At 39.4% G+C, this 13,087-nt stretch overlaps 1 protein-coding gene across 17 annotated transcripts in view; it reads right to left on the reverse strand.

The window, feature by feature from the left end:
• Positions 1 to 13,087, reverse strand: part of LOC144320748 (uncharacterized) — a 315,500-nt gene that overhangs the window by 150,345 nt on the left and 152,068 nt on the right. For 4 of the 17 annotated variants that reach the window (XR_013386370.1, XR_013386382.1, XM_077909659.1 and 1 more), the window contains exon 2: positions 5,230 to 5,333. The exons of the other annotated variants lie outside the window; for them this stretch is intronic. Coding sequence is in view for 2 of the 4 variants with exons in the window: in XM_077909659.1 (XP_077765785.1) it covers positions 5,230 to 5,249 (20 nt within the window). In the remaining 2 variants the exon portion in view is untranslated. The remainder of the gene's footprint in view (positions 1 to 5,229; positions 5,334 to 13,087) is intronic. 17 annotated transcript variants of the gene reach the window in all.

Genomic DNA, 13,087 nt, shown 5'->3' on the forward strand with positions numbered 1-13,087 from the left:
GCACATAAGCACTCAAAAATTCTAGTTCTCATAAGGATGCACCTGACAATGAGCTACCCCTGCTCCTCAGGAGGAGAGTCAAACTCAACGAATTAGAAGATGTCCTCCGTGAGATTTACATCAGTAAGACAGGGAGCAGTAAATAAAAGCAACAGATTAGTGCAATATTACTAAATCCCATCATTTAAGTTCCCGCCTGGCAGATTTAATAAATGAGATCTATCTCTTCTTGGTGGATGCAGTTGCATAAGTACCATCTAAATCAGGTCTGCAGAGAATCAAGTGACCTGATGGATATATATCTTCTAGCTCAATAGCAGAAATGCATGGAGGATTTGGAGGGATTCGTGCCAGGAATGAGAGAATGTAATGTTTGTCTTGAATTAACTAATTTTTATAACCAATGGACTGTGAGTGATATTCTCCTGCCAAAGTAGATTTGTGACCTGCCTGAAGTACCAACTATGTTCCAATTTATATAGTAAATCTATTTGGTAATATGAGGTGTTGCAGCAATTTTAACACATCAGTAAAGATGGAAATCAATTTATTTTCCTTAGTATTTGACAACAAGCTTTGTAAATAAAACAAGAAAATATGGGGTTTCTGGGGCTATTTTGCTTCTACCTTTACTACTTTGTGGCTGCTGGCTGAGGGCAGGGTTTTAGCCCCTAGAGATTGCACTCTGACACAAGACCAAGCCAGCTACCCTGGGGCCACTAACCAATTCAGTTGCTAGGAAGAGTGAGCTCTTCAGGACAGGCCTGTTGCTGGGTTGATGAGTAGGAACTATGCTTTAAAAGTGTGTCCAGGAGCAGCCCTGGTGGTCCAATGGTTTAGCGCTGCCTTCGGCCCAAGGTGTGATCCTGGAGACCCAGGATCAAGTCCCATATCGGGCTCCCTGCATGGAGCCTGCTTTTCCCTCTGCCTGTGTCTCTGCCTCTCTCTGTGTGTCTCTCATGAATAAATAAATAAAATCTTTTTTTTTAAATTCTGTAAAAAAAAAAATAAAAAATAAAACAAATAAAAGTGTGTTCGGTATGGCCACACATCCTATCTCACCTGGCGAAGGAGGTTCAGCAGATATTGGCATTCCTACTTTACAAATAAGGAAACCGAGGCTCAAATACAAAGGATTTGCTGAGGACAAAGGTGAAACTCAAATGCTAGGTCTTTTGACAATAATCCTGTTTTTTGCTTATGAATCCACAAAGCAATTTAATCTCTGCATAAGCCTGCCCCTGTCTTCTGAGAAGATGAGAACATAAGGTCACAGAAACAAGTAGGAAGTTGTAGAGCCAAGAGGAGGGACTTGCAGGCAGAGCGAACACGTGTAAAAGCAATAAGGTTTACATGTGCTGGGTGAGACCTCCTCTTTCTGCTGAGATGGAGAAACCCAAAAAGAGCATCACTCCTACACTTACAAAAAAAAAAAAAAAAAATATCCTTTTTCAATGCCAAACAGCATATACAAAACTTTTCTTGAAACCATTAGGGAGTTGAGGTGATAGGACAACCAACTAACTTAAAACCTGAAGAAAGACAGGCACATGCAAGGATAGATGAGTCATGAGCTCTTGCTTACCTTGGGCTGCTGGACAATGAAGAACTTAGCTAAGACTATTAGTAAGTTGGTAAAGGTTGAGTATGAGCTAGCAAGAGTATTTAGAACCCCTTGAAGGAAGTGGATCTATAGGAAATCCTACCCACTTGCAATTTCTTCTTCATAAACCTCATGGGACACTCACAGAAAAGTCTGGCATGAGTCCTAAGAAAGTATCCCTTGTGTTACAGGCATAGAGAAAGGAAATAGCAGCTTCTGCAGGAAATACAAGAAACCTAACCCAGATCCTACTGCTCTATCTCCCCAACAGAACAAAAGCTTTAAACCACTGGGAAGAGAGCACCAAACACTGTCACCCTTAGGACATGAAAGAAAACCTACTACAGTTGAAGGAAGAAAATAGAAAGGAACTCTTGACTTGTGGGAGAGGTAAGGAATGAGGGTGAGATGGAACATGTGCTGAGCCATGACTACCTCTGATGAGGCAGAAGCACAGAGAGCACCACAGTCCTGAGGCCCAGGGACACAAGACCTATCTGAGACTATCTACTTCAAATGACAAGGAACACCTCTCCACTGCCCACCACTCCCCATGACCAGGCTAACAAGCAGCAAGAGACAAATAACGATCAAATATCACTGAGAGACTTACACAAATGTGGAAAGAGACTCTCTGAAGCACAACTCAAAGAGAATATGGAAACCTGAGGATGGAGAAGACATTAAGAAAAATATTTTGACAAACTAGCTCCCACTCTAAATACAAAGCAATGCCACAGAAATTTTAAGCCTGCAATGCACTATGGCTAACCATGACAACAACAAACCCCAGCCCAATTAACTAAAAGCCTAGCTAGCAGAAGGAAAGGTGTGCTCATTCCAGGCACAAAAACAATTTACAGACTACTTTATGCTATTAAGACATTCACCTTCTTAAAAAAAAAAGTTACAAGGCATACCAAAAAAAAAAAAAGGAGAAAAATTACACTATCAACATAAAAAGCCAAAAGAAGCTAGGTATATCATATTAAAAATGCTTAGAACATAGGACAAATGTTTAAAATCTTTAAGAGATCCAGGGGGAAAAGATACATACAAGGGAACAAAGATAAGAAATACAGAAGACTTCTTATCAGAAACCAAGCAAGCTAGAAGACAATGGAGTGACATATTTAAAGTGCTAAAAGAAAAGAAAAAAAACAACAGCAAAATAACCAGCAAAAATATCTTTCACAAATTAAGAAGAAATACACTCATGAACAAACAAAAACTGAGAGAATTCATTGCCAGCAGGTCTGTACTATAAGGAACATTAAAGGGAAATTTTCAGGTAAAAGTAATATGATACTAGACAGAAATGTGGATCCACACAAAGAAATGACAAACTCTTGAAATGGAATAAATAAAGGTAAAGATAAAATTTATTTTTTTCTTATTTTTATAACTCTAATGTATCTGACTAATGTAAAAATAGTAGCAATGCACTGTGTTTTTATATCATCTATAAAAGCAAAATATTTGGGATCCCTGGGTGGCGCAGTGGTTTGGCGCCTGCCTTTGGCCCAGGGCGCGATCCCGGAGACCTGGGATCGAATCCCACATCGGGTTCCCGGTGCATGGAGCCTGCTTCTCCCTCTGCCTGTGTCTCTGCCTCTCTCTCTCTCTGTGACTATCATAAATAAATTTAAAAAATTAAAAAAAAATTAAAAAGCAAAATATTTAACAAAAATAGCATAAATAAAATGGAAGAATTGGGAATATACTGTTCTAAGGTATAATATTATTTGAAGATGGACTGTAATTATAGATTATGAAGTTGTACATTGCAAATTTATTGGCAATCACTGAAACATTTAAAAGAAAAGATATAAATAATAAGCCAAAATGGAATCATAAAATATATTTAATTCAATAAGGTACAAAAAGAGGAAGCATTTTTTAAACAGATGGAGAAAACTGAAAACAACTATCTAGATTGTAGATTTTAAAGCAACCATATCAATATGTTGATTATAAATGGTCTACATTCACCAATTAAAATGTAGACACTATCCAATTGTATAAAAAAACAAGACCAATTATAGGAAAAAAATAGTCAAAATTAAAGAAGAAATAGACAAATTCATAATTATAATTGCTTCAACACTCCTTTAACAGCAATTAATAGAATAAGAAAACAGAAAAATCTGTAAGAACCAGCCCTGTCAACCAACTTAACCTAATTGGCATTTATAGGATGTTCAACTTAACAAAAGTAGAAAATTTGGTCTTTTCAAATGAACATAGACTATTCACTATGAAAGACTGGACCACAAAACAAATCTTAACAAATTTTAAGGAATAGAAGTAATGCAAAGTATGTTCCCTAACCATCGCAGAATTAAACTTCATGAAAGAAGGATCTCAGACAGAGTTTCACTAGAAACCTCAGGATACCAGGCCAGCAGGAGAGTTCAGTGGGTTTCTCTGCTGGTCTCAGAGCATACATTGCACATTCAAATACATGCAAAAGCTTTGCAATTCACCAGAAGTTAACCCACATAGTAGGAAAACTGTTTTTGGTTGTCACATTCCTAGCAGGAAATACCTATGCTTTGCTTTGACTTGAGATGTATATACAGAGAAAGGCAGTGAAATATAAGCAGATATCTGGGGATCCCAATCCAGGGCCTCTTGCTGATCATGCCCTGCTCTTCCCTTCCCTCTATCAGATCACATGGGGCAAGCAACAGAGTGTGATGATTCAGCCCTCAGGCTTAAGGACTTAGAGAACTAGATTCAATACTTACTCCACTGCTCACTAGCTATGTGACTGTGGGTATATTACTTAACCTCTCTACACTTCATTTGCTCATCTGTCAAATGGAGATAGCAATTGTATCTGTCTCAAATGGTTTTTGTGAAAATTAAATGGAGATGATTATACAAAAGTACTTAGCACAGAGTGTAGAGACCATAGTAAGCTCTCAGTAAAGATAGCTATCACCATTATCATCTATTATTATTATTCCTAGGAAAGAAATCCTCCAGGGAAGCTTTCTATAAGACTAAAGCACTTGTACTATTTAGAGATTATTTAAATTTGGGACCTAGCAAGAGGCATAAAATCTATAGGTAGGAAGAAATTAAATCTGCTTTGTTTCCCATCTTCTTCCTGAGAAGGTCAGAGAGAATAAAATGGAGCCAAAATTTTGGGCTGCCCTTATTTAGACTCTCTCATATGAAGACCCAGTCTCATCCCAAACCTCCTAAGTTGTTTTCCCTACCTGATTGTTGGTGTTTGGAATTCCTTTAACTGGAACCAAATACTATCATTTCACAGAAATATGACTTAAATATCTACAGTGTCAGGAAGGGTAACACAGTATATTATATGCCTATTGAGGTAGAAAAGCAGGTCTTATATAAGAAGGAAGAAGGCAATAAATAAATAAATAAATAAATAAATAAATAAATAAATATTTTTTAAAAAAGAAGGAAGAAGGCTTTGTTTATATGACAAGTAGGGAATGAGGAGGTCCTCACTGAAAGGGGAGCTAGTACATCCTGAAGACCTCCTGAACCCAAAGAAAAAAAGGCAAACAAATAAAACTAGAAGGATCCTGGGGGACACACAGACCAGAGGTCTATAAAAACCAGGCCTCAGGTCTATTTGTTAGAATTACCTAAAGCGTTCATTAGACATACTGAAACTTGAACCCAGGATAATGCAGTAAGCTTGTCCAGGATCATTTCACAGCTGTCTTCAACAAACATGGCTCAGTTGTAACTGTGGGAGCGAGAAAGCAATGTGAGCAAGCAATGCTACTCACTGTCCTGCCTGCCCTAATGGTCCACCCAAGCGTTCAACACATGAATAGTGTCACTTTCCTGTAACCCCAGTCTCTCTATGCTACTAGACACAGTAACACGGTGACACTGTTATCAGGATGTCTGAGCTAAGCCAAAGCTCTTCCGTAAGCTCAACTTCTTGATTGTACCCTAAACTTTTCCCCAAACAGTAAAACTGTCCAAAGTGGAAATGTCACATTTGGTCAATAGCTGGCAATCATGATTGGAGCAGCACACACTAACAAGAGGAAGCAGCAAGAGGCCAAAAATGAATCTAAAGGGAACATAGTGACCTCTAACCAACAAGAAAACACAGACCAATAAACGGAGAAAATCAATAAAGTGAAAATGGTCTGCTCAGGAAAATCAATAGGGTGCAAATCAGCTGGATTCAGCCCTGTGGCCTTGCACCTGGCTCCAACCCCAAAGTTGAACCAAATCATTCCTGCTTCCAAATGACAGCTCTTTACTCACACCACAACCTCCTCCTCCCAGCATCTGCCTATTTACCCAAATGTATATTTTTCCCTGAAATGCCCTAAATCAAAAAAAAAAAAAAAAATGCCCTAAATCTTGTCACTACATGAAAATGCCCTTTCTCCGTCCTTCCACGGGCACCACTCTTGCCTAGGACCTCATCATTTCACATCCAGGTTATTTCCACTCCCTCTACCTTCATCCTGTCCCTGGCACAACTGGCATGCAAACCACAGAATAATCTGCCTCCTATTACTCCCTTATATGAGTCCTCTGCCCACCAAGCACATCTCCTCTTTATCCCTCCTCTGAAACTCAAAGCTTTTGTTTAGACTGGTCCTTAGAATACCTGTTTTCTTCTCTCCCTAAATATTCAGATCTTCCCCCAGCTTTGGGTTGAGTCAAAGTGCCTCTGGCTCTACCAGACCTTTCTGGAAGAACAGCAGCCCCAAAGACCTCCTCCTTCCCTCAGCACGTATGGCACTTTCCATCTGAAGATGTGCCCTCATTTCTACTTTAAGCGCATGCCTGCTTTTACTGTTACAATGCTGGGGATTGGGGTGACCAGTGACATGTCTACAGTTAGAACTCCTGGAGGAAGGCAGCATAGAGTGGAAGGCACACTGGGATGGGTTGGGGTTGTTGTTTCTAGCTACTAAAGGACCTTGGGCTAGTAATTGAACCTCTCCAGCTTGTCTATAATATGAGATAGCTGTATGGGAGATCTCCAAGGCTCCTTCTCTTTAGAACATTCTAGACTTCTAAGGCATGGGTTGTCTCTTTTTGATACCCCCCATATCAATATTTATTAGCTCTTTGTCCTTCATTTTCTTTAACCTCTTAAGATTCTTTTTCCTCATTTGTTAAAGGGGATTGATAATACCTTCTTCACAGAATTTTTGAGAGGATCAAATAAGATACTGTTTTAAGATACTTAACACAGTCCTGGCTTAAAAAAGTAAGGCTTTACAAATTTTGTTGTTATTATTATTAAATAGAAGGAGCATATTAAATACATGTTGAGTAGATGATTAAAAAGAACCGCTTAAAAACAACTATTGTTTGAGGCACATACACACAAATCTCAACTAACATTTATTATTTGCTACTCAAATAATAAAGCATCTTGTCTTTCCTTTTAAAACAGAAGGAGAACACTTGATGTAATGAACACTGGGTATTACATGCAACTGATCAATCACTAAATTCTACCTCTGAAACTAATTAAAAAAAAAAAAAAAAAAAAAAACAGAAAGTATTTTCCTTTCCTTTCCCTGAGCTAGAAATTCCCATGTATAACTGCCCTTCTCTGCCCTTCTGCATCTGTGTTGAAAGCAAAAGCTCAGAGCTATTTCTGCAGCCCACTGTGCTTGACAATGTGTCCCAGAGAGACCAGGGAGACGTCCTTGCCCACCCAAGATGGCACTCCTAAAGGACAAAGAGGCTGCCCCTCCTGAGTAGGAAGGAAGCAGGTAGACCAAACACAATATGTAGAGAAGCAACAGTCGCTTTAACCCAAGACATGAAGATGATATTCCTTGAGAACAAAATGAGAGGAAGGCTGCAATTCAGAGGCCCTGGGTTCCTAGGTGATAAGGTGTTAAATGTCAGTGTGTTCACTGAATGAATCCTTTTCCTTCTCAAAGCAGATCCACTTGATGTTTCTCAGAGTCAGAAGATATAGAAATCCCATGCACTTGGTGCTCAGGCAGCCAAATCCAAAGCAGAGACAGCATGTCCTGAAGCAGGCCCCCAGGAATAAGATCAAATCCTGAGCTAGCCAGCTGGGAGGAAGAGTCCCAGCTCAGCCCATTGGAGGATTTCAGGGGAACCATGAAAAGGCCAGCAGCCCCAGTGACTAAAAGACAAGAGTTGTGCCATAAAATAGCAGCTAGAGAAATGGAGTTAGGCTGCCTGCAACAGAGTATAAAGGCCAGAGTACATGACATTCCAGAATTCAAGTAACCTAGACTAGAGTTAGGGAGCATGAAAACATCATTCTAGGAAATATAACAACATATTAAGTCCATAGATGAAAGAGCTTTACACAATAAAAACATTTTTACTGCTGTTTATGATTTCAAACTTTTGAAGTATTGCTTCAAGTGCCAAATAAATAAATAAAAAAACAAACAAATATGCTTCCTTTCCTTTGATGCAATTCCAATGGGGCCAGAAGGCAGGTTTGAATGTAAGACATACAGGGAGATTGAAAAAGAAATGAATATTTTCAAAAATGCATTATTCAGTAACTAGGTTATAATTGAACAACTAGTCAAAACCAATATATAAAGGAATTGTCACATTATTTCTATAATCTTACAAACGCTCATTATGTACCCCTCATTCCATAGGACCCACATCAATCCTGAAGTCTAATCCATTCCAGACCTTCTGTAGATGGATGGTTGAAATGGTGTCACAATGCCTTCCTTCATTTACCCAGGATCACGGGGAAGGAGGTATAGACACAAGATCCTTGCAGTCTCTCTGCCAGAAATCAGATGGTATGATATTTGGGAATCAGGTTAGCCACCACGCCATTGGGTTTTTTTTTTTTAATTACCTTGTGTTTTTATAGGATATGTGTATTATATCAAACATATAAAGCAAATTTGGGAACATGACCAAAATTAGGTGGTGACAAGGAAGACAATGTTGAAAATATAGACAGCCTTCCAAAGTGAAGTTTATAGGAAAAAAAGTGAGAAAGATAAGAAAATGTTGTAAGGGAAGTCACATAGCAGAAGCTATGTGAAGCGTTAAGTTTATGGCCAAAAGAATGGAAACATGTCATTGTCCTGACTCTTACCAACTGTAAGACCTCACACAAGTCCTTCACATTTTCTCAGCCTCAGCTTCATCATCTATAAAATAGTAAATATCTCTTGTGAAATCAAAATATTGGGTTTTTTTCTTCCAGGATCTCAGGGAGCAAAGTACAAAGACAAATCAGTGACAGACCTGGAATCCTGATACTTAACAGATTTCTGGATCTGTTTTGAAGAGCTGTCATTTGTGTTAGTATTTTGTAGTCTTGAGGTGGCCTGCATGGTACTGGGCATGAAATAGAGCCAGCCCTTGAATCTCTGAGTCCCTGAGCCAGGAAGGACCCACAGTGCAGTGAAAAATCATCATAGAAGGTCTGCCATGGATGCTGGGAATGAACATATGGGTATTCATGTCTTTTCACCTGCTCTAGCTATTAAGGTACATAACAAGAATTCATTTTTATTTTTACACAGAAAGCTTCATGGCCTGGTCCCCTGGATACTTTTCATATTCCAAAAAGAAGATTAATTCAATAGGTTAGTCCTGCTCCTATAACAGAAACACCCTCAGCAGGGTATACTATACTATATTTTGCCACCTCTGAGCCTGTGTGTGTGTGTGTGTGTGTGTGTGTGTGTGTGTGTGTGTGTGTGCATGCAAGTCCACCACAGGAAAAGTACCTTGGGTCTAGAAGGACACTGACTCTCTGAAGGAGAAAAGCAAAAGTGACAAGCTTGATCCTTGTGCCTATGAGAATTCCATTCCTGACCAATAATGATGGTCTTTGAGTCTGCCTCAAAAGTGTTTTCAGCAAGCCTGATAGCCCTGCCCTCCCTTCAGTGTCCAGTCCCTCTGCTGTGCCGAGGCTGCCAGCCAAAGGACCAATTAGTGTCAACTTTGATGTCAACACTTGCCTGGTGAGTCCCACATCCAGCCACATCTTCCTAACGAAGCTCTGAACTATTTAATTAGGAGCTGCTCTGACAATTCTGTCCTTGTCACATCAGCAATAGATTGGAACACAAGGGAGAACACTTCCATTGAACCTGTGCCACACCATTTGCTCTATAAATTGAGATGAGTGGGATGAATTCACCTTGCTAATGCATAGAAATCAGAGGTAATGCAGCTTCTCACCAGATCATGTGGGAAGGCACAAAGACACAACCATTCATAAAACAAAGAATGTGTGTTTTTCTCCCCATCTGAGCAGTGTTTGCTCCCTATCCCTTCTTTCTGAGACACGTGTGCTGTCTTCAAGAGTATTGCCTTTAGAGTCACAGGGACCTGAGTTTGAATTCTGCTCTGGCCTTTATGAACTACCTGACTTTGGGCTAGATTGTTAATTTCTCTCAGACTCAGTCTTCTTGACCGTTAAACGGACCGTTAATACTTATGCCTACTTCCGAGGTTGTTATAATGATTAAAACAAACAAAAATGAATATAACCCCCTAAGCTTAAGAACTAAATATTTAATTAAAGATCCTTATTACTGGTATACCTCAATGTCCTGTGTTCTAAATTAGAAGATGAATTCTACACTGTGATAAGTATAGCATTGTCTTTATTTGCCTCTCCTCTGTTGCTCACCCTAGACTCTTCTCTTTCCCAACCTACTCACTTTTACCAGTCCTTTTCAGGCTCCTCCCCACATGTATTGTCGTCCTCTATTAATTCCAGTTTGTAGGAAATTTTCAAAAAATGTGGCTCCCAAGTGTGAACCCCAAGCTCACTATCACAAAGTACAATGGAATTTTTATTCCCCTTGAACTGGATAACTTGCTCACTAATTTAGTCTTGGGTCCCATTAACTTTTCAGCAGCCATTTCACACAGGGACAGGAAAGGGCCCTTCTAGCCCAAGGGCCAAGAAAAGGTGATTTACTTGGAAGGAACCACCAAACTCCACCCATTTGAGTTTTTATTAAATGCAGGAGAAATGAGATCTTGAGTTATATAATTCATTTGTGATTATTACATTCTCTGAAAAGGTTAAGGTGCTTATAACAAAATATAAAAGAGTAATCTGCATTTTTACTGCTGATATTTCAAGAAGGAGATTTGGAAATTTTGGAAGACAATCATTCCTCTAGAATCTTGGGAGACAAACACTCTATTGGGATGGAGTCTGACAATCAAGGAAAATGAAGATAAAGAGTAAAACTGATCCACAGTTTCACTGGTTTCTCCTTTCCAGTTCAAAAGAAAACATAGATCTTTTCAAACGCTGAAACTGCCTTTTAAAAATAAGTATGATGAGACTCCTTCTTTTTCTAAAAATAACATTTTTAAACACTGCCCTTTTACCCTTGAAACTAGCACTCTTCCTTCCCTGAAGATGACCAACCATGGCACATTTCCCATCAGCAGAGAAGGGACATTCCAAGCAAGGAGGGCCACAATTATCACATGACCATAGCACAAGAGATTTACTGGGAGCAAGTTCCATTTAGAATGTTTTTTCCTCACTCAATTTGTACCCAGGTAGGTCAATAATGACTTTTTAAAAAAAAATCTGGCAGGGATTTCCATGTTCCATGCCATCCAAATGTATCTGGCACATCTGCAAGGCCATTACTTCCCTACAGAGCCAGGCAGAGAAAAAAGAAGGAAGAGTGCCTTCACCAGGCTGTTTTGTGAGAGCAACAGTAACCTGTTTCAAAAACAGAACCGTACGATGATAAGGATAGGAAGTCAAAACTCTCACCTACTAACAAAGGGGCATTTTCATTGACAAATAAGAAGTAAGTAAGAGTTCATTACCTCTATCATCAAAAGGCTGGACCAAGAGAGAACTTAAAATCATCTTGTTCCCCCAATCTGAATGTGGAACCGGAAATAAAGAAGCCCAAGTACTCTAGGCCAGGATCTCTCTTTAGAAGATATAATAGGCAGGTAAAGGATGAGTGATACAGAGAGACAGGCTGAGGGAACTGAGACAGAGAAATGGGACAAAGAAGATATATTTCAAAGAAGATGGAGAGGAAGAGAGGGGGAGACAGAAATGCAAGAGGCCCAAAGTGAGGGGAAGAGAAAAGTGGCAAAAGGAAATCAAGAGTAGAATGAAGGTTAGAGGAAAGGCATTTGATGGGCAGGAAATAATGGGAATCAAAATCAACAGGGAAAGAGAATGGATTAATGAATGCTGGATGGGCTGCAGACACACTGAGAACTAGATGAGATCCTGAGACTGTGTGTTCTTTATGCATTTCTTTCGGGGACCTGGAAAATGTGAAGTATAATCTATGGTTATTAATGTTTGCTTTCCAAGAGCATTGACTTTGGGGTCAGGTTGATCTTGATTCAGATTCTTGAACAAAGAAAAAGCACTTAACCTTTTGAGTTTCAGTTTGCACATCTGCAAATGGGGCTAATAACCTGCTTCAGTGGATTGTTGTGAAGATTAAACACAACAAAGTGTATAAAACCCTATCACGATATCTGATTCATATTGAATGCTCAGTGAGTGTTAGTTTCCCCTCTTTTCCCATATTAGGCATTCTACATCATTAGATGCCTTTTTCATTAGGTCTTTTTCATCATTAATAATTCTCTATACTGCCTTTATACCCCACTATGGACCTGGCTTTTGATTGTTTAAGTTATTTTTTTTTAAGATTTTATTTATTTATTTATTTATGAGAGACACAGAGACAGAGACATATGCAGAGGGAGAAGCAGGCTCCCTATGGGGAGCCGATGTGGGACTCAATCCCCAGACCCAAGAATCACACCCTGAGCCAAAGGCAGAAGCTCAACTGCTGAGCCACCCAGGTGTCCTGATTGTTTAAGTTATTTAAGGGAAGAACCTGTGTCCAGTTCACCAGAGAATTGTCAGTGTCTTGCACAGTGTTGGCACAATGTCAATAGAAGCAAGACAAGAAACAGGGAAGGCTAAGAGATAAACATAACTACTCTATGGCCTTGATTTTCTAGTATTCTCCCAACTGGAAAAATATATGGGTCCATCATCAGACTTCATGCACATTTTTGGGTTTGTAAAACTACCTCACATTATATACAGAAGAAAAGAATTCACCCTATTCCCCAAATATTTCTTCTATGACTTCATCCATATAGAAGACAGTCAGCATTCTGGAAAGAAATTACAGTAATTGAGATGGGATCTGTCTTGCCAAATGTTTCCTTAGAATCTTGAAAACATTCTTGTCTGTTGCATAGAAGATGCATGTTTTCTAAACCAACCAATGAATCATAAGCTGTGGCAGCCATCAGAACAGAGATCCCAAACTAATTTAGTTTGGGAAATGTAACTGACCAAGGACCCCAAGCTTGTACTGGCTCTGACACCCATTAAAATCCATCAGGCCACAGTGCCAAGGCCACTCTTCCCACTAGCAATGACTTCCCAGTCTTCTCAGTCTTCCCAGGCAATGACTCAGCACAGCAAGGAGTCTAAGGCAGGCTGTCTCTCCTGGGACA

Source organism: Canis aureus, chromosome 9, assembly GCF_053574225.1.
Source record: "Canis aureus isolate CA01 chromosome 9, VMU_Caureus_v.1.0, whole genome shotgun sequence".
Taxonomy (NCBI): Eukaryota; Metazoa; Chordata; class Mammalia; order Carnivora; family Canidae; genus Canis; species Canis aureus.